General features: G+C 40.9%; 1 protein-coding gene across 1 annotated transcript in view; it reads right to left on the bottom strand.

The window, feature by feature from the left end:
* NEGR1 (neuronal growth regulator 1) overlaps positions 1 to 22,896 on the bottom strand; it is an 811,656-nt gene that overhangs the window by 163,154 nt on the left and 625,606 nt on the right. The window contains exon 6 of the mRNA XM_003784223.3: positions 10,612 to 10,763. Within this exon, the coding sequence (XP_003784271.1) occupies positions 10,612 to 10,763 (152 nt within the window). The remainder of the gene's footprint in view (positions 1 to 10,611; positions 10,764 to 22,896) is intronic.

The raw sequence follows: 22,896 nt of genomic DNA, 5'->3' as shown, positions 1-22,896 counted from the left end.
CTTTACTTTTTCTTTTTGTGAAATATTTTATTAACTATGTTTCACACTAACAGAAATCAGAAGTTTAATAAATAATAGTATCAGAACTTTAATAATAATAGTCCTCAGCATTTCATAGTAATCATTTTCTTGACACGTATTTCTGGGTCTTTTGTTAGGGGTCACATTTCCATTTTTCAGAAAAAGAAATCATGGCACTGAGGTGGAGGTGAGACTGTCCCCAACTTCCCCCCCTAATCACTGCTCAGTGTGTTAGATCCAGCTGCAGGTCCAGCCCCAGCTGCGGGGGGACAGTGCATGCTGGGTAAGATGCTCGGGGGACTTCTCAGAATGGCGGAGGGAAATGTCTCAATGCACCTGCCATAGACTCCGTCAGAGAAGAGCAGGAAAGTCACAGCTGAAGAAGTCCGTTCATAGTTTTCTCCAGGCGGGACGCGTTAGCATGTTTTCATTTTTACAAGGCCCTCCACAACAGCCACAACCTTCCTATCCGTGGGGTTGCATCTTGGGCTAATTTGTTATAGGGTTAGAGTGGGTGTGAAATAAAATAGTGAGCAAGAGGCCTATTCTAGTGCCTGTTCACAGGTTACTGGCCAACAGAATTGAAAGTGGGAACATAAAGGGGATTTCTCTGGAGTGTAAAATTCTGTGTAGAGATGATAAAATGACGAGGCTGGTGCTGTGGAGCTGAGTTTTATGGAAACTCACCACAGACAGAGACAAGTACATTGAAATGAATGTTTTTCTGTTGATAAAAAATAATTTTGAGTTCAATGGCAAAAATGCACAGAAGGGAAAATGATAATAGGAACTTATACTTTTTAAGACGTCTAACTTTTAAAATAACGACATGCACACACGCATGTGCCTACGTACATACATACACACAGAGGGCGCCCAAAATGTATACACATTTTAAGAAAGAAAAAACTGTATTAAAATTGTAATACTCAATATATACCCATAACATCTGTCATCTTCCCTATTGTATGTTGCAGAAGTCGAACATGACTTGGGTATTACTTTTAAAAACATAGATGTCTTAGGATCTTACAGAATTACAGCTTAAAGATAAATTAGACATTACTTATTGCAGTCTCCTCATTTTATAGACGGGTGAACTGAGGCCAGAGAGTTAAGTGCTAAGGACCTCTCCAATTTAAGGCCAGTCTGATTCCTAGGCTAGGGCTGCTAATAAAGTTTTATGATTACTTTGAAACACTTTTTGATTTTCCTGTGTCTTTTTGGTACTTAATTCTCGTAAGCTCACTGCATTTCAAGGTTGGTCAATGACAGTCACCAACACCGAAGCTCCCTCTCCCTTAGGCAGCACTGACCCTTGCTCAGCCATGGGATGTACGTGCGGTACCAGGAGCTTGAGAAGGCAGCTGTCAAATTGCCTCTTAACCTGGGAGAAACACATCAGTAGAGAAATTAATCTTGAACAACCCTCTCTATCAACCTGCCCCCTTTTTTCCTCTACTCATTACAAGTAAATGTTTATGTGCATGGCTGATTTAATTAATACTTCTAATAAAGAGGACAATATCATAATGATATACAAGGGTGCATTAATACATGAGGCAAAGAGCCAGCACTGTTAATTTGGATTCCCAGTGAAGTAAGGCTGCACAGGTATTCAGGTTACATAGACCTCAGCCTGCTGTGTTACGCTTCAGCGTTGGGATCACACATAATACAGGAAAGAAAAGAGAAAGGAGGCCAACATTGGATGGATGTTCGTTTTGTGCTGACACCGTATTGGCAGTTTAGCCATTTACTCCTCATAAGCAATCCTATACAAAGAAGTTATTTTCCCTGTTTTATAGGTGAGATGACTACGGTTCAGAGATTGAGAAGGAGAGGACCGTCCGAGAGGCTGGAGCAGGATTATAGCTTCAGCTCCGATCTGCACTACTCTAAGCTCTGGTTCTCTCTGTGTAGCGGGAAGGGTTCTGAGCAGGGCAGGGAGAGCGGAACTCTAGCTGTGGCTGTGCTCTCTGATTCTGAGCTCTGACTCACCCTCGTTTGACTTCACTCCCCTCCTCTATAAAAGGAAAGAATTGGTGTAAACGAGAAGATTCCAAAATGAATTCTCTGGAACTCTGATATTTTGACAGGCTTCAAAATCGCTATGTAATGTGATGGGGAGGGAAATAAGAGGATTTTCCAGATTTCCTTCCAATACATCAAACTGACTCCAAGTTTATCTTCATTACATGGTCAGAGCTTGTGTGAGTTTCATTTGGGGGAGGACAGATTCCTTTGCTGAAGACTTGACTCGGTAAGTAGCTCTGAGGCATCCTCCAACTCTAAATTTCTCTCGATTGACAAAAGCAACTAAATCCGCATTTGGTTTTCCCTGGTGGCAGGTTGGTGACATGGAGTATCAGAGGCGCCAACGGTCATTCTGACTGCCGCAACCTCCTGGGTGGTAACTCTCCAGGGGCCATTCCATGGCCAGATTTTGTATCCACCCTCTTGAAAATACACATGGTTCCAGATAAAGGTTTGGGAGGAAGAAGTCTTCTTGTTTTACTCATATTCATTTTATCACATTTGTTTACATCTGCCAAGTGTGTGAGGATTATGTCTGTGTGTGTATTTTTTTTTGGTAGAGGGCTGTGCAGCTGTCTCAAAATCTACCTACCACTGAAAACCTAATTTTTGTCAAATATTTAATATTAGAACATGCGGGAAAGCCTTTTCGTTAACATCTTAAAGCTGCGAGGACAAAGCAAGTTTGCTCACACAGAACTGTCTTCAGTTATCACAAAGTGTCAATGTATTACTGCCTCTTTCTACTAAAATGGAAACCCTATCTCTTTTAAGTTGCGGGTAGGGATATAAATTTAGATCTAAAATATGACTCATTCACGTTTGCGGCATTGCCCTTCATGTGGACTAAGAGTTCATTGTAGCAGGCACAGGTAACCGAGCCCCCTTACAGCTCCCTACCCGCACGTGGGGACACTTGAAACAGGCAGAGAGCTGGACTGTTACCTGCCAGGGCACGGCAGCTTCTGCACTCAACAGAGCACTCAAAACGGACCACTTGCTTGCATCACTGAGCTTTAAACAGGAAGAGGCTGTTACATCACAGTAACCCAGTAACCTCTTCTATTTCACTCTTAGGTACAAGCTATGTCTTTATTTTTTTCTTGTTTAAAAGAGGAGTTGCCCATCAAATTAGGCAGGGAAGAAATGGCCTTTACCATGAAGGGAGACATTCCAGAAAGTTAAATAGCACTGATTTTGTAAAGCGTTTAAAATTGGAACTTCATTATTCTCTCCACAGGGTTTCTAAGGCATGGAAAAGACAGTTCCGATGGATCCTCTGAATGTTTTATGTGTAATATTTCTGAGACAAATGCTTTGTTACTTTGAATAAATGTGTGTGTGTGTGAGCGTGAAAAGAAAGAGTGATCCCTGGAGCATCACTAGGACCTATAGTCAAGCAAAGAATTTGACTCTCTACCCTGGCATGGAGTGGAATATTGTGGAAATATTATTATTACCTATTTGGGGGCTACAAGCAAAGATTCCTCTTCAGCATTATGGCTACAGCTGTCCCAAATGTGTTCCTGTCTTAGACGTAGGAGAAGCTTGTCTTAAACAGAGGCCGTGTGGTTTTCGCACTTTGCTCATTCCACTTTCCTGCTTCTTTACTAAAATTCTTCCTCCTGTTTCCTTTCGATGGCAAGTCTTTAAATATATGGCCTACACTGAATATTTGCTTTTTAGCAAAAGAGAGAAACACGGTCTACACGACACGTTTTAATTATGAAAATGGCCACGTTTCCCTGGTTGCTGAATTCAGGCTCAGGGACAGTGCACGTTTGATGAATTGGACCCATAGATGGCAGGATGGGACCATTCAGTTCACATTCTTTAAGGAATAGACTCAGAAGAAACATCTACCCAGTTGCTTATGCTCAGGAAGCAAAGAAACACAGGTGGAAAATAACCACAGAATAACAGTTCCGAATCCTAAACTTTTTACTTAATAAGGAATTTTACTATGAATAACTGGCACACTGCCATCGTTCTCAATTTTGTTTTCTTCTCTGAGTGATGATCTACAGGGAGCCACAGAATATTCTCTTTCTCTCTCTCTCTCGCTCGCTCCTTGCCTCTCTCTTCACTTTCACTTTGTACTTTTAAAAATGCAGATGTGTTTCAGAAGTTTTTGGACAGATAATCTACAAGATGAGTGATCCTGTTTGTATATCAGCTCTCCAATAGTGCGGCCACCATAAAGTTGGCTTTCTCTCTACCTGAGAAAGTATATTCTTTACCTGAAGTAATTTAAGGTAATTCTATTGATGAAATAACTATCATAATCTCCACTTAAAATTATAGCTTCTTTCATAATCACAGCCCAAAGCCTAAAGGTCATGGAATAGAGAGGGCTTTAACATGTCTCGATGTGAAATCACAGCCCGTACTTATGTATTCCAGGATCCAAAAAAGATGTGAGAAAGAGGCAACTCTTTCTCTGAAGCTGAGAATGAAGGCAACTTGCAGAAAAAAGAGAAAGCTTGACAAATGCAGTTCACCCGAGGCTGGGGCGCCGGTCTGTGCAGGCGGGGAGCTGCTGATACCCTCAACCGCTGGGGCCGTTAATCAGAGACGCGCAGTCAGACCAGCTGCTGGAGCATCAAGGCACAAAGTCAGCCCTGCCTGGTTCTACCGTAGCCTCATCTCCTGAAAGGGTAGTTTGCCACCCAGGACTCTGCTTCCTCATCTATTTTCTTAGCCTCAGTCTACACAATCTTGGCTTCTATTCTCAGCTGTTCACAGCGACTACTCTGCCAAAGATCACCAATAACTACATGACTGTTGGAGATAGTCACTGATTTCCTGACCTTCTCTGACCTGTCGTAGCATGGACGTTCTTCTTGAGATGGTTTCCTTGAAATTCTCTGCTTCTAGAGAGTTCAGGCATCCGGTGTCCCCATCTGCATGGACTTGACCTGCGTCTGCGTGGAGTGGAGCAGAGCAGAGCTCCTCTCCCCTCACTCTTCCATCTGACTTCACTCGGATTTCTGTCCTTCTTCCTATTTTCACTCTACGTGGCCTTTATGAGAACTCTGATTCACTCTCATCACTGACACCACCAGCTCTGTGTTTCTAACTTTCAAGTCTGGGTCTCCATCCTGGACTTCTTATCCAGCTACCCCCTGGCCATTGCCTCAAATGGAGAATATCTAAATTTGAACTTGTTCCCGACTTCTAGTCTTTACTTCGTCCCCAAATCTAAAAGTGCCAGTCCTTCTTCTGCATTCATCTTGTAGCTAACGTCACCCAAACGCAACATCGGGGCCCTCAACATCCTTCCCCTCCCTTTCCGTTTTCTCCAGATTTGCTCATTGCCTCCTATCTCTTAATTACCCCCAACTCTCTCACCTCTGCGATTAATTTTTGTACAGTTACCTTTGTTTGCCTTTATGATTGAAAGCGTAGTCCCAGGGTTTAGCATCCAGATTGTCCTAGAAGGTGCTTTGGGAACCGAATCTGTTGATGTCATTCGCTTGTTTAAATCCATCAATGACTCTCCAAAACCAGGATCAAGTCCAAACGTATTTTCAACCCTTCTTGCCCTAATCTTTGCTGAGTTGTCTAGCCTCATGGCTCAATACTTTCCTTTCCCCTTTTACTCTGACTAAATTAAGGAACGCAGTGTCTTCATATATATCAGATTGTTTCATCCAGACATCCACGTCATTTTTTTTTGACCCAGGGTCTCACTCTGCTGCCCAGGCTGATGTGCAGCAGGGTCATCACGGCTCCCTGCAGCCTCTAACTCACGGGCTTCCGTGATCCCTTGCCTCAGCCTCCTGAGTCGGTGGAACTACATGCCCAGCTAACTTTTCTTGTATTTTGTGTACACACAGTCTCACCATGTTGACCAGCTGGTCTTGAACTCCTGATCTCCTGGCCTCAAGCGACTTCTGCCTCTTGGCCTTCTGAAGTACTGGCTGCTGAGGCAGGTGAACTGCTGCCACCAGCCATGGCCACCTGTTTACACGAGCTAGGTCACACGACAGTGTTTCTTTCTCTCTTCTATCACCATTAGCACACCCAGGCTCTCGCCAGTCACCCTTACCCCAGGGGCCCCTCCTCTAACTGATCCTGAGCCTTTGAGACTGACGTGATCCTCCCCACACCTGTGCCGCTGTACCCTGTGCTTATGAGTGTTGTCTGACAGCCTGACAATAAGACAGTGATGGCTAACGTGGGGGTTTTGAGCTGTACCTCAGTTATAATTCAAATGGTGATACCAGCTGCATTAGATGAAAGTCTCATGCCCCTAGAGACTAGATTAAGACATCCTCTCTGCCCACCAACAGAGACCATTGACTGTGCCTGGACGGTCTGTACCACTGACCACCCAGCATCACGGATGCTCATTCTCTCCTTCCTCTCCTCTCACTCCCGGAGAACTCTCTAAGGACAGGACTCCAGTCCCAACAAGGCTTTCTTTCCAACGCCTGCCACAGTGCTCTGCAAAATGTAGGATGTCAATATGTGTGTGTGTGTGTACATATACACACAGATATATATATATATTTGACAAATGAATGTTGCTATTAAATGAATAATTTAAAAATAGAACTATTGTAGTGTTTCTGCTTTTCCTCTATGAATCTTCTAGATTTCTCCAAAATTATCACAAAATTCGGTGAATGCCTTGAGCAAGGAAGAAGGTTAAATTACGAGCTCGATTTGGGACACTGTTTTCGTCTGCATGCCCTCTCCCTGGCCCACTCCGGCCCAGTTACCTCTCAGTAAAGTACGAAGCCACCAGTCATCAAAGTCAGTCACCTATACTTTTCTTTCAAATGAATTTAACCACATGCTCTGGGTGGGGGAGGGGGGGTGTAAAGCTCTAATGATGGCAGCGTTTATTGAATGCTTCCTCTGTCCCGGGCTGAGTGACGAGTGTGCTGCAATATCACCTCATTCAAACCCCACCCTGGGAGGAGGAGGCTGATTACCCTCATTTTATTAACGACTTAACTGAAGGTTTGGAATTTTGGTAACTTGCCCAAAGTCACACATAACTGCTATTTGGTAAAACTGGGATTCAAACCAAGACCAGCTTGACTCCCATGATGAGAAAGACACTTAGGCAGGCACACACACACACACGCAGGTTCCAGCACATGCACAACCTCCTGCATGCACTCGCAGGCTACCGCACAAACTCAGGCTCCCGCACATGCGCAGGTTCCAGCACGTACGCAGGCTCCCGCACAAACGCAGGCTCCCGCACATGCGCACACAGGCTCCAGCACATACGCAGGCTCCCGCACATGTGCAGGTTCCAGCACGTACGCAGGCTCCCGCACATACGCAGGCTCCCGCACATGCGCACTCAGGCTCCAGCACATGCGCACACAGGCTCCCGTACACCTTCACACAACCAGTGTGCTGTACGCCCTTAGGAAAGTCTTAGTAATGAAACTGCCGTTTTCCTTTTATGTTTTTGGTGATCTGGAAAATGTGAATTATTATAAATAAGAAATGTAGATTATAATAGTCCAGAATTTATGCTAGACAGTATAGATGAAAAATGAATTCCCAGTGGCTAAAACTCTGTTGCACGTTTTTATCAACCAGCTTATAATCTTGAGTCCTTTTTAGAGGTTGAGCATTGCTCCTCTCAAAGACTTTGTGAAGATGTGGGGAGACTTCTTTTTGAGGGACATATTATCCTCTCTCTTAGCATCTTATGAACTTCAAGAAAACTGCCTTTTCTCATATACAGAGGATATAAAAAATACACATTTAAAAAAAGGAAAAACTGTATTAAAATTGTAATAAACAAGTCATGTTTGACTTCCGCAATCACAAGAGATACAAGATACGATATATAAGACAACAGACACTATTAGTATATTGTGAGTATTACAATTTTAATACAGTATTTTCTTTTCATACGATGTGTATGCTGTTTTTGGCAGCCTCTGATAGTTTGCAGATTCATAATGCCTGTTGGGTAATTGCACTATACTGAGGAAATTCAAAACCTTATTAAAAATGTGTATTTGGTTGTCCTTAAGTCTCATTTTTGCATAATAAGTTTTTAGATAGATATCAACCCCACTCAACTTTTATATATTCAAATTTCGTATATAGTTTGTTGTTCTTTATACTTAAACATTTATTTTTAAAAAGAGCTTTCAAATATTGAATAATATCACTATAATTATTAAAGAGAAGACAGTAAAAAACATAAGAGTAACAATTAAGTAACATGCAGAGATTTATCTTTTGAAGACTATGGTGCAAATAGTACAGATTATCTCTCACTCTGCTGGTGATTCTGTGTTCACAGTAAGAGGCAGTGAGATGTGGTAGTTACGGTCTCTCAAGCCAAACTGTCAGGGTTCATGTCTTTACCTTGTCACTTACTAACCATTTCCCTTTGGCCACACTAATATTCTCTTCACACGTTTTCTTATCTGTAAGAGGGGAATTATAGACTATAACTTGTTGGATTGTGTGGGAATTAGTGAACAAATTCATACAAAGAAATTAGCATAGGGTCTGGTCCAGAATGAGCTAACTATAAGTGTTATTTATAATTACAGCAATAAGGCCTTATGTCTGTAGGGGTTACAAGTGCACAGTCTACAGCTAAAAAAATAGTTCACCCACTCATTTGTTTACTCATTCACTCATTTCCTTATTAATGTTTAATTCGCCTGTTCACTAAGGATTTACTAATTGCCTATCAAATAGCACTGTGCTTGGTGATATGAGAGATGAAATAACTAGTCAGACATTGATGCTGTCTTCTTAAAGAACTTATCATTTGGTGGAGAGCTGAAAATACATAAAAATATTTATATTGCAAAATAGAAATCTGAGTGTAATAAGAGCTTCGGATGAGGTCATACAAGAGTCCTGAATAGAGGGAAATTTCCTCAGACTCTCAGGGCTATGCTGTTGACTACATCAAATTGTGCCAACATTGAGTAGCAGGTTACAAAGCAGGTGCTCGTGGCAGAGAGGGATTGTGAGATGGACTGGGATGATTTTACATTTAGAAAACTTTCAGCAGTGCATTCTCTCCAGATGATTGTGTGCAGGTTGTCAGAGTAAAACAAATATTTCACTACGTGATGTTTGTTCTTAATGTATCACATTTACTATGCTCCAGTTTTGGAAATCAGAATACTACATATAATTTAGAAATTTAAATAGCAAAAACTTACTATGTTATCAGGCCATGAAATTTTCTTTACTTTGCTTTGTTAATTCATTTATTCTTTTAGGCTGCTGAATATTTAAACCATTTAAAATATTAATAATATATCAAAGAAGTACCAATATTTACATTAAATTGTAATTCACACTGTTCCATGATGTTTTCAATGGTTTCTATTACTCATAATTACACTCAGTAAGTCATCCTCATGGAAGAAACTCCAGCAAGCATATGTCTTTCTTCCAGAATTGAGTACTAAGAAATCTTAAGGAATATTAAGCTGGAATAGTAAAATATGTGATGCAAACTGATGTATTTTGTTTAAACATAAGAGGCTCTTAAATTATGATAAGCAAAAACTCATAAATTATGAGACTTAGTACATTGTTGATTAGTAGGAATATCATAGATTGCATCCTTGCTTCTGGAATATGGAAGCGAACCTGTCTGTGATGAACTCTGCAATCTTAGCATCTCAGGGGTAGATTCTGTCACGGGATGATAATGTAAGTATACATGTGCCAGGTGAATATAAAATATTGACTATCTATGATAAGGATGGTTCAGAGGGCATTGTGTGACTCTAGTGGTCTTTGAACATTTTGAGAAACACTTGATTTCAAAATTAGGAATATTTTATGGCCATAACGATCTGTTGGTTCTGGAAACACTGCAGTTCATTAGAGGAGGAAGCATTAGTGTGAGCGTCTCTCCCTTTAACTCAGCGGTTCTCAGCCTGCGGGTCACGACCCACAGGAACTGTATTAAGGGGTCATGGCATTAGGAAGGTTGAGAACCACTGCTTTAACTGATCCTGTGTTTGCTCTCTTTATTCATTTCTAGTCCTTATGAACTAAAATACATTAGAAATGCAGCATTTATTAGAGTAAAACCTGAAGCTGTATTTCACAATGCAGTTTGGAGTAAAAATGTTAGTAAAAATATATAGACTATTTTGTCCATGATAATTTACTTACTATTTTATTTATGGCATGTAAAACTCTGGCTAGTCCCAGATAAATGTCTGATGAAAATCAACCAAGAGTAAATTTAAGCCATATTAACCTATGTTTCAAAATAACTCAACTCATTAGAAAAAACAGCAGCAGCAAAATCCCACAAAACCAACGGTCTTTAGTGAGAAGACACTTTTCAGTCAGCCTTTATGTTTGAGTGATTTTTCCCCTTTTCTGAGCTCTAAGATATTCTTTCTCTGTGGACATAGGCTCCTACAGGAACCACACCCATCTTATTTGGGGGCAAAGCTTCCTCTGTGTCAGGAATGTGTCCTAGTGGGCTGAGTTCTAAAATAAACATATTCCACGGGTTACATCCACTGATGTGCAGGAGCCAAAGCCCCCTGGGAGCATCTGGGCAGCCCCATTACTTACGGTTCAGAGGCAGGCTCGCATTGGTCGTGCCGAGCTTGTTGGCAGCCACACAGGTATAGTTGCCGAAGTGCTCCTGTGTCACATTGGTGACAGTGAGAATGGATCTTGTGCTAAAATTTTGAATAATAATTCCTTGTTGGCCATTGAAGAGCCTAGAAAACAAAATATGTACCATGAATGCCAGTTTCATTTTTATCTTCGAGGGGGTTGTCATGGCAACCCATAGACAACACCATCACATTGCGTTAGCACAGAGCATGCTAACGGTGCAGTTGTGTTGTCCTTACATTAGTAGATCTGGGGAAGGGAGTTTCCTTTTAGAAAATTAAACACACCATAGCAATAACATCTCATCTATTAAATAAAGTCAAGAAAGGGTAAAAGGGAAATGAATATAAACATTTCACTGTTAAGTACAAGTGAGTGCTTCTAGGTCAGCTGGCTAGAGTATGTCTAGACCATTCCAGATAATGTGACTGAATAACTCCCATGAAAGTCAACCCTACAACCGTGGGAGAATGGTGCTGAATCCAGAGTCGGACACTATTCCACTGCTGCCATGAAACACCCAGACAGATGACCTCCATTAAACTTACAAGGAGTTAACAGGATAGTATTAAATACAGCATTTGAAGTTGAGTCGCATCTCTGCCATTTTTTATTAATGTGCAAGGGAAGGTCCTTTAAGTTCTCTAGACTTCAACATGAAATTCTCGTCACCTGATTGCACCCTCCCGGCCCAACAGACTGTTTCCATCAGCCATCTGGCCACCAGGGGTCCTCACTCTCAGGCTGGCATGGGTTCCGCATCCCGAGCCCCCCACCCCCTTTTCCTGAACCCACCCCCTGTCTCCTGTGCCTTTTCTGTCTCCGTCAGGCAGATTCTTCACTCTCTCCTTGTCAAATGCTCCTTAAACAACTCTCCTCTCTCTCCAAGTTTCTCCACGTTGTTTTCTCTGGGGGTTTCCATGCACACGTCTTTTCACATCCCCCCCCCCCAAAAGCTACTAAGTTATATTTTTTTCAACTCCTCCAAAGGCAGGGACAAGCTGACACACCCCCTCTGATATCTGAATCTTCTACAGCACTTAATCCTGGTGCCCCAGTCACATAATAAATAGTGCATAGGTCAGTAGGGTATAGGTGACGTTCCCCCAAAGGTACTGGTAAGCCCCCTTCCGTGGCCTCTTCAGGAAATTATCTAAATATAAATTCTGCTACAATGAAGATAGCAACTAGATACCAGCTTGTCCCTAACCAACCCCTGGTTTACTGGGGTTGCTCTGCTCACAATGGAAACTTAGAGTCCAAATGTTGGACTGTTGGTTTTTATTCTTTGATATGTTTGAGATTTTGTATTAAATATTTTTTTTTCTTGAAGAAGATGTTGTAAATGGCATCCCTTGAGAGTTTAAGTCAAGTTCCTCTGCATTAGGTTGTGTGGTCTGCATATCAAAGTAGATAAACTATAATGTAGTCAGATGCAGGTTAAAATCCTCTCGCTTGATTTCTCCGGGGATTACTCACATCTCACACAAGAGCTGAGTTTGGTTTATCCTAAACACAAACTTTAATCAGGTTAATAAAACTTCGAGTTGAATAAACATTAAACAACTTGAGTAATAAATTTAATGTTCTCCAATTCTGATGTAAGAAAATGTGGCATAAAATAGTGTGGATATGGCAGCTTTATTCCTTTGTCTCATATTTCAAAGCTATCAACGTTTATGCTAAATTCCTGCAGTGACTGTTGCATAGTTTTCTGCATCCCATTAATAACGTTATTTTTAACTAGTCCGTATATGTCGTGTGCGTACAAACTGCTCTGTGAGCTTCCCCATTAGGCTCAAATCAGTTTGCTCACATCCATGTTGTAGACACACTCTCCAGAGAGCTCAGCGACTCCCTGGACCCCTAAGTCCCTGTTGTGCTCCATCTACTGAAACCGAGATTGTTTAGCTGCTTAAGAATTGAGAAGATATTAACTACAGTCGTCAACTGGCAAGACGCTGGGGAAGAAATCTCAGGGAAGACTATTCAGACGCTCCGTGGTACCATTTGCCTCCGCGCCTTCTGGCTGCCTTTCCGGGTGAGTTAGCTTCCGATCCCTGCCCTTTAATGTACCTACAGGCAAAGACACAGATGTTGCTGAATCGTGCGGCGTGTCCGCGCTCTGCGTGCACAGGCCCACTTTTGGCCTCCGGCCAGCAGCGCTGCGAGCTTTCTCACCAGCCTGGCACCGTAATGCTCTCACCCTGCCACGCGGCTCAGCCAGGCAGGGGATTATGGCCAATAAAAAGGCACAGGCCCTTCCCCGAGGGAATTGTCCTCCCTCTAGGGGAAACTTCCTTTCTGAGATTACTGGAGAAGTCCAAATCTTACTTTCTTCTCTCCTTGGGAGTTTTAGAAGTGCTGACACCTCAAACACCACTTGAGAACCTGTCTCCGCCTGGTAGGTAGCTGGAGGGACTTTGGCAAAGCTGACTTTGAAGGACAGTGACGTCTGAGACAGTGCCTATTTCTAGAGAATGTACTTTTGTGATTTTCCTGCAGGGATCTGGGGTATGAGGACAGACTTTCTCAATTATTCAAATCAATTCTAAAAATATTCATTAAATTCCTACAAAGATAAGTGCTACCCTGAGTGATTAGGGACTCAGCTGAGCAGCACACGACCTATGCCTTTGAGAGGATCAAAGCCAAGGGGAAGAATCTGACAGGTACATAAGTATTTACACCAGAGGCTATTTTAGTCACAAAGGGACACTGTCAGTATGAGCACATCGACCCTTAGTCACTGGACATAGATATTGGAGACACAGAAGTTTTGTCATGTATGACCCTAAGGTGATTTCACTCTTTGACCAAAAATGAGTTACAAAAGATTTCCTTACTGGTGAACTTCTTTCTTTATGAAACAGATTTATTAAATATGATTGTCTATAATTACACTTCTATAAAGAGAGTCATTCTTACATTTGCTTAGATTATAGAATAAAAGAAGCTTTTATAGCCCCTCCCTTCAAGAAAAGGAAACAAATTTCACTGAGCTAGGAGTTAAATATGGCGTCCATTTCTTCAGCATAGGTAAGTAGCATATGATGCTTACCTGGACATACTTGGTGGTTTTCTTGTGTTGCAGTTTTGTCACAGGGAATATGGTCCTAAGATTCATCTATTACTGTGGAGCCTGCTGTCCCCTCTGCTCTGACCCCAGTAGAAGTTTGCTCTGTAGCAAACCCATCACTCTCCCTCCTCGTGCATCTGCCTTCCACGGATGCCTCACAAATCTGTGAACGGCAGCCTATTTGCTTTGCCAGCAGTTGCTGTCAGCTCCTAGTGACACAGCCCAGCTCACTAACTAGCTCTGAATTAGAATAGTCCCCTGTATGTTCCAGGGTCGCTCAGAGGTAGCACGTGGAAAGCACGCTGATAACTGGCGGTCTTTACATTTCCAACTCATGACATGTTCACAGACTTTACAGTCATAACCTCCTTCAGGCCCTGGTTGTCCAGGATGACCAGAAGATCCTGTAGCAACATCATCACACATAAACAGCTGACCACATAGCCATCAGCTCCGACCGTCAAGATTGCAAAAGTAAATAAAGCAGCTATGCTGGGCCTCTTTCACTTCATATATACATACAGCCTCAACCCAAATTTTAAGACTGTTGTTCATTGTCTTTCCAGATCAGAAATGACAACAAATACTTCTAAAAAGCCTAACTTTCAGATGAAAATAGCCACACATCAATTCCATTGCTAATTGCAGGAAACATATACTAGAGTGTCTCAGATAACAACATTTAAACTATTAAAGTAATATGGGATAGGAGTAAGGGAAATACTCTCAAATAATGGTAATTCTTTAATCAGACTGGAATTATGAGAGCATATGATCACAATATAACTTGTCATATGAGTAGATAGGATTAATACAGTCTTATTATCCAATATTTGGTATTAGATGGTGGGGGAAGACAGTCCTTGAATAATAAGTTATGTTTACAAACAGAAGCAAACTTACTGGTGGCAATGGATTGTAGGATCATGGATTTCCAAGGCATGGTATGAACTAAAGATACAGCTCAAAATTAGAGAGAGAAAGTAAGAGAGAGATTTCAAAAAGGGCCTGGGTGATGGAAGAATGGATGGAAATGGTGATTTATTTGTGCATGACATAATGAAATGCCTGTTTTGTTCAGAAGTATTGGGAAACAAAGAGGAAAAGACAACATAGTTAATATCTCAAGAATCTCACCTCGACCTAAAATTCTGAAGGTGACATTGAGGTGGCACTCAGGTCCCATCTATAACACATTCCAGAATGCCTCTCTCAAGGATAAAGCTCTCTCCTACACGCACACACACACACACACACACCCCCCCCCAGGCTCTGGTTTTTTCAGAGTGCACAAATATGATTTATGTGCGTGGACAGCGTTAGCAGTTCTCAGCACATTTGACTGAAGTAACCTAACACTATAAATTTTCAACACTGTACACAGAAATGTTTGGTGTTAAGAGTGTGGGAAATGGACACACACTTAAGCATTTAAAGATTTTCAGATGTACTTATCAACTGATTTTCACAGCAGCCTTAAAAAGGAGGTGTTATCAGCCCCATTTTACAGATGAGAAAAAGAGATGTCTAGAAAGATTATGTTAATTTATCCTTCACTATCTGATAAGTGACAAAAGCAACATTCAAATCCAGGTACTCTGACTATTGATTGTACTCCCCAAATAACACTTGGGACTTAAATCACCAAGTAAAACTAAAATATTTTATCTGAGTTCAGAGAGGCAAATCAGAAATCATGGACTCTTCGAGAAAACAGAGTTAAGCCAGGGAAGAAAATCAATGGAGTTAAACAACCCAGTGGTGTGTGGCACCTGCGCCAGGAGAGGCCGGCTCCCTCCAAGGGGAAATTGATGGAGTACAAGTCAAACAACAAGCAAGCTTCAGTCCAACAGCTGTCTGGACAGTCCTGTGGACCAGAGGCCTCCCGACTATTTGTGACTTTTAGCACAGCCTCCAGCTGTGTTCAGCCCCCAGTGGAGTCTGAGGTGGAGGCCCATGGCAGGCTTCCTTCCCCACTCTGCAAATGACCCCCCAATGTACACATACCCTCAGCACCAGTTACTATTTGTGTCCTTCCTCTAGGTTCACTCGCGGGAGAAAATCTCTCCTCAAAGTGTGACCTAGCCAAGTGACAAAGTGCAATATTGTAGAGTCATTCCCAATTTGTCTCTAAAGTTCAAGTTGTAGCGATGCTGGGGAGTTATACTGTGTTCTGCCAGACTTGGCCAAATCATCATCACGACATCAAAATACTTTTTGTAACATCACGTCAGGTGTGAGTTTACATGTATGTGTGTGAGTTTTGATTAGGGTCCAGCTTGCGCATTAGAGTGGAAGTGCATCAGGGCAAGATTCCTGGCTAGTTTTGGTATTCGTTTTATTCTAAACATGGTCTATAGTGCTTGGCTCTTAGTAGGTACATAGGAATAATTGTTGCATAATTGCCTGAATTAATCATGTCTTCATAATTTCGTAATTCTTATTTTTTTTCCTTTGAGAAATGGGAAAAAATGAAGCCAAATGCAAAGTGTCAATGTCAACATGGTTTAAATATATATATATATACATATATATATACACATATATAATAATGTGTATTATCTATGCTTGCGTATGTCAAATGCAGTAAGCACTTGATGATCATAGGTGTTACCATTGTTCAACAATAGGATCTGTTTCTTAGGCAGCACAGATACATTTCCTCTTACACAGCAGCAAAATATTAAACATTGAGCATACAGGAAATTATTTTTAAAGAAAAGATCTAGGAGAGTGACTGAAAAGATCTTGGCATCATGATTTCGAGATGTGCCAACTCCAGTATCAATTACAGGTGCATTATCCATCTCATGGAGGCTTTTCACAGATGTGCAGGGTAGATAACAAAAAATAAAAATAAAAAAGTGAAACGAGGGAGGAGGAAGAACTCCTAGACACCAGTGAGGAATGAAAATTCATGTGCACATGCTGCTATGGCAACCTATTGGTTTACTGAGTTGCTTAAGACTTAGGGCTGGGAAAACAATATGATATCATTTATTCCAGGAGCAGACTGGAGAATATCACCATCATTGTCTTCCCTCGAGGGGTATCTATCTTTAGTTGTGCATTTGAATATATTAATGTTATTATAATATATTAGGACACTGTAATGAATCTAGACTTTATTAAGCTATTTAAAATGTATGTCTTGTTTACTTTATCAATTTTAATGAAATTAATTGTTTTAGATTAGAAACCTTTGGGCTGCTTTGCTTGTGGCGGTTTGAATTGCATGGAGAGGATATTACCCTTTAACTCTACATCAAATAAACAAAGGCTGCAGTGCGGGTGTCAACCTCCCTACCTGCCCTGAGTCCCTGTATCCGTGACAACCTGGCCTGTGACTGGATTCTTACCCTTCTTGAACAGCTTTGCTAATATCCGTGTGTTCAGGATTTTAAAATATCATCCCACAAAATAACAACACAGACATTTTGCAGAGACTACATTCCTAGAAAAGAAATCTTGAGAAGGCGACTTTGAGCAACCAAACTCAGCTTCCTTTCTTTAGTGATCTATGTTGGGTTTAAAAGGCCTCACCAATCTAGGGTGACAGGATTCATTTGTGCAAATATTCCTTTACTGGTATGCAAGAGTGCTAAAGTAAGAGTGGCTCTACTTGATAATTATTAAAATGCTGTCACGCAGTCTTGCAACAGAGTGTGTTCATCACACCAAATTCCACATTAGGTGTTAGGGACATTATAGGGAACAAGGCAGAACCCTCAATCCCAAGGAGGTTACAAGTTAGTAGCAGAGGTGGCCAAGGATAGGGAGTTGAGTGTGGTTTAACAATGGTTTGATAGACTGGGTGCAGGAGAGTACATGTGGAGAGTTTCCACCCCAGCTGTGCTAAGCTCAGAGCAGCTCTCCTGGAGAAGATGACATCTGCATGGGAGATGAAAGGCCTGGTTAGTGGACGGCAGATGGCCCAAGGCAGCCAGGGTAGGTCTGTGTGTGAGGGGCTGACAAAGGTGCCAACAGGGAAGAGGCCTGGAGAGAGAGCTCATGTCGCAGTTTGGCAGCTACAGCAGTTCAGGATGACTATGGCCCCAGTGGCAAAACTCATAAGGAGAGAGGAACAGAGGGGCCAGCAGACCGTGGAGGGCTCACATGCCACCCTGTGGTGTCAGGACTTTATTCCAGATGTAGCAAAGAACCGATGGCAGGCTTTCCCTATAACGTGGTAAGTTCAGGTATTTATCAGGGAACAGTCACTAAGAATTGTAGGAACACAATGAAATCCCATCTGTTCACTGGTAGACTCTTGCAGTATGAACACTCTAATTCTAGTAGGTCCTGCCAAGCCTCTTTCCTCAACCAGGGGCCTCACCTCTCACCTTGTTGTCTAGATGGAGAACTTGGAATTCTCTTCAAGTTGTCCAACCCATGCATCTGTTAGTCACTGAAATACACAAATATCACCTTTCCTCTTTCCTCCTTTTCTCGCACATTCAATATTCAAGTTTAAGCTGTATTTTAGCTTCCTATCTATACCTTCACCTGCTCTAAGAAGCCTTATGTGAATATCAGGAATGGATCATTTTACCACTCTCAAAGATAGTTTTCCAATGCTATGGAAGCTAGTCCCCATGTCTTATACAACTGAACACCCTCCAAGTCTGGTCCTGAGATGCCTATTGTATCTGATTTCATACCCTGCTCACTAAGACTTAAAAACCCTCTGTCCATAATGCTCGCATGACATTGACCATGGACTTTTCTTGCCTGTGGTTACCCTCCATCCCTTGCAGTGTTTGGAAGTGCTGCTCACCATTTAGGGTTCAGCACAAAAGCATCCTTTGGCCTGAAGCATTCCTTAATCCTCTGATTCAAGTTCAATATATGTTCTAAAACAGAATCTCAGTCAGCATGTAGGGTAAAAGTTGCATTTCTGAAAATTGCCCTTGAAAATTCCTTAAACTTTCTCCTTTTAAACTGCCATGCTTTACAAAATAGTCTCCAAAATGAGGAGCAAGTAAGTATCTTAAAGTCAGTACAACACGACCTGTCTGAGTGTAAGAAGAAATAATCAAAGTCCATTTATATTGTATTTTCTTCCATCTTTTAATTTTTTTCCTGTTGTATACCATTTAATTCATGCAATATATTAGATCAGAAATGCATACCTATATGTAACAAATCCATATGCACATATCATTAATGTTTGCTGAGTTTCAATTTTAGTTATAGGGACAACATGTCCATGAATTGTTGCTGACCATGGCTGTAAGGTATATCCTTTTCCTTATACGTGTTTTTGAAATAGTATAATAGCAAGTCATGCCATTTATATTACTTTGTATGTTTATGTCTCTTTTTTCTCTTTTCTTGTCTAGCTCATGTAGCACTCCAGGCTTGAAGAGTTGACTCTATGTAAGTGAAACAATGTAACAGTTTGCAAAACCACCATATATAAAAATGCTTTCAAAATCATAATGCATCTTACAAATGTAAGTAGTATGTTAATAATCTTGACATAAATAAGTTGCATGAAAAATAGTGAAGAAATGGCATTCATTACTAAAGAGATACATACGAAGAAATATTTTAAACCATTTTCTTGGTTTCCTCATAAATATAGGAAGAGGAGAAGTACTTCCCTCCTATATTCTTTCAATGAAGAAATTGGTGGCCTGCCTAGACAATCAATAGTAGATATATAGACTAAGAAACGGGGGTGGGGGGGAAGTCACTACATTTTATTACGATTCCTCAAGTTCATTTTACTTATGTAGAGCCAGAAATGAAAAATAATCATCACCTAAAATGCAACTGAAAAAGCCTCCTGCCTCCATGAAGAGTGACCACGGCATGCTCCACAGGGCTGATTTCAGCAGCTCCTATCCATTCAGTGGGCACCTGTGTCCCTCTGGTCCGTGTCTGTGTATGTTTTATGCACATACATTACTTCACAACAACGCAAAATGGCAACGATCATCATCACATTTTTTTCTATAGTAGTGTAATAAAGAATGACTTAAAATGCATAGACTAAGTTTGAAATAAGTAAAGATACATTAAATGGAAAATATTCCATTTTTTGAGGTACATAGCTTTTTAACTGATAAATTGATCATTTTTAATGTTTTACTATACATTTCCTTTCATCCATGGGAGTAATTTTCGTTGACCTCTTTTATAACATAGCATTTGTGTCTTAAATTAGGATGGGGGTGGCCAGTAAGAAAAAAAAATCTGTTGCAATTAAGAAATTTCGTAAAGCATTGCCACAATTGTTCCTTGACACAAAAATAAGTGAAATGAATAAAATACAATTTTTAAAAACTTACTCTCTTTTACTATTTTATTTTTAATTAGTCAATAATAAATGCATCTGTTGATGGGGTATGAAGTGATCTTTTATGTATGTATACAGGGCAGAATGACTGAATCAAGCTGATGAACTTATCCACCACTGAAAGCCTGGAGCAGTTAAACTGATCAAGAGAAATCAGAAGACATGTCTTTCTAGACTTCAGGCTGGATTTGAGGAATCTAAAAAAGTAGGCAGAAATTCAACCACGCAAGCACATAAAAATATTCTGATCTAAGACAGCCTGGTAATGCTGTCTTCACAGGTACAAACTCTGTGTTTTGGGGGTATTTATTGAAATGTCAGTCCATTATAATTTCATTTATGTTTTTAGCCTTAATCCTAAGTGCATGTGCTGTTCTCAAGCATTGGATTATCTCACTTTCACGTCATCAAAGATGTTCTTTTCTTAATGATGCTTTCTATGCCCTGAGATTGCCCTGTTGACTGCATATAAGGAGTGTGTTTCTTTTTACCAACCTTCTATATTATTAAGAAAAAAAGAGCTTAAATTTTGGCCCTCTATAGAATTGAACCCCAAACTCTGATTTTCCCAATATGTAAATGTATATAAAGTAAATTTATGCCCATTTAGACTGTTCCTATAAGGCATGTTGAAAGAGTATAGTGCTAAAAGAAATGACTACTTTATACAAAGGGATAATATTTTAATGCCAAAAATATTACTTTACTCATGCTCATGATGCTTACCTAAGCAGGGGAATACATGAAAAGTAAAATGACTAGTATTTCTTTCTTTTTTGGGGGAGAAAGGGGTGGCCAGGGCTAGGTTTGAACCCGCCACCTCTGGCATATGGGACTGGCATCCTACTCTTTTGAGCCATAGGCACCACCTAATATTTCTAATATAAAAAAATCCTTAGCTCATTTGTGAGAGAGATAGTGGGAGAGCCATCTTTGAAGATGGCATCAAATGAGTCTCACTCTTAATATTCAATGCCCCCACGTCACCCCTTCCTACATGGAACGAGGCTGCCTTGTATAACCAATAAGATATTGCAGAGATAACAGAGTATGACCCCTGAGACAGGGTCACAAAACACCTGGCAGCTTCCACTTTGCTCCTTCCTGGGTCTCTAATTCCCAAGAAGGCCCCAGGCCGTGTTATGAAGATAGTCAAGCAGCCCCGTGGTGACGTCCACAGGGAAACTGAGCCGTCTCCCAGTAAGCAGCACTGGCTTGCTGGGAGTGGGAGTGAGGTCTATTAGAAGCAGATTCTCCACCCAAGTCCAGCCTTCAGGTGACCAGCACGGGGTGACGATCTGACCACAATCTCCTGAGAGACCCTGAGCCATAACCACGAGGCCAAACCACTCCCAATTCCCGACTCACAGACACAGTTTGAGACAACAACGCGTATGGGTTTAAGCTTCTGACTTTTGTGTGAATTTGTTACTCAGCAGAGGATAACTAATATTGGCAGCAGATAAATGGCAAAGACCATGTGCTGAGAGGTCGACAAACCCAAAATGTGTTTTGATGGTAACTAGAAGCTGAGTGCTCTTGAACGGGTTAAGTTTCTTGTCCCTTAGTTTTGTCATCAGTAAATTGAGGATAAGAAATCTTACCACACAGAGGTTTGATGAATAAATGAGGCAAAAGAATTTAAAGGACCTGGAAATGTTTTTTCCTCAGTAAGTATCTGTTTCTTTCGTTTCTCTAAATTGTGCTTAATTTTATAGGGGTTCTTCTTCACAGCATTTCAAGGTGATGACTCTGAGCACACAGGAATTGACTTTTCAAGATGCTGAAGAATTGCACGCAGAGACAGGGTTAGAGGTAGGTATTCAGTTGCTGCCTCTGTTTTTTGTTTGTGTTTACTTGTTTATCCAAATGAAGAGCTGTCTTTGAAGATCATGATTTAAGAGAGATGGATATTTTTAAACATTCCTTACATAGAAATAAAGTGATTGTCCATCTTATTTTTGAATTTTGTGTAAGCCCAAAGTATAAAAGATCTCTAGGAAATAAAACTTTTCCAGATCTTGCAAATCTCCCCACTGTGACACGCTCACTGACAGCTTCCTGCTCCCAGTCACCACCCTCAGGGGCCAAGAGGACAACTCAGAAACGTGCTGTATCTGTTTCTGCCGGGTTTCCACCTGACTCCATTTCTCTGTGTCCTTTACTAAAGAAATTGGGAAATGTTAAGTAAATGTTTGTATGCACAGTCTCTTACTTTGCAAATCTATAAACCACCTGAAATGTCTTTGTCCTTGGAATTTAACATTGACATTTCAAATTATTTCTGATAGATGCTGAAGGGCATGGCCTAGGTGCTATGGTGTAGGCATTAAATTCATGGACTCTGCATGAAGATTTATAAGACTTTCTGGGTTTAAAGCTCAGTGCAGCTACTAACTGTATGAACTTGTGCGAATTACTTAGAAACATTCTGTTCCTTGGTTTCCTCAAGCAAAGATAAGAATAAAGATAGAATTTATCACATAGCTTGATAAAAGAAAGTAAGAATAAAAATAGTAATATCATACAAGTTTGTTAGGAAAAACATATTCACTAGCAAACTTAGAACAGTGCCTGTCAAATAACAGGTGCTTGTTAAGTAGATGGCTTTTCACTTTGATACCAGAATGGCCTTGACCTTGATGGTAGATCCATTTAGTGAGTGGAGTAACAGCTGTCTGGCAAACAGAACCCTTCTCTTTCCTATTCTCTGCAGATACTCAACAGTGCTCTACTCTGGTTTTGAGAGAAAATTATTCCACTGATATTTGAGGATTTGGATATTTCCTCAAATATAAACAACCTTAAAAGATAAATTTATGATTCACTGAACTGAAAATAAGTTTGCCTTCCA

Source organism: Otolemur garnettii, unplaced genomic scaffold (genome assembly GCF_000181295.1).
Source record: "Otolemur garnettii isolate 467f Iridium unplaced genomic scaffold, OtoGar3 scaffold00010, whole genome shotgun sequence".
Lineage (NCBI taxonomy): Eukaryota > Metazoa > Chordata > Mammalia > Primates > Galagidae > Otolemur > Otolemur garnettii.
This window is presented reverse-complemented; position numbering and strand designations above follow the sequence as displayed.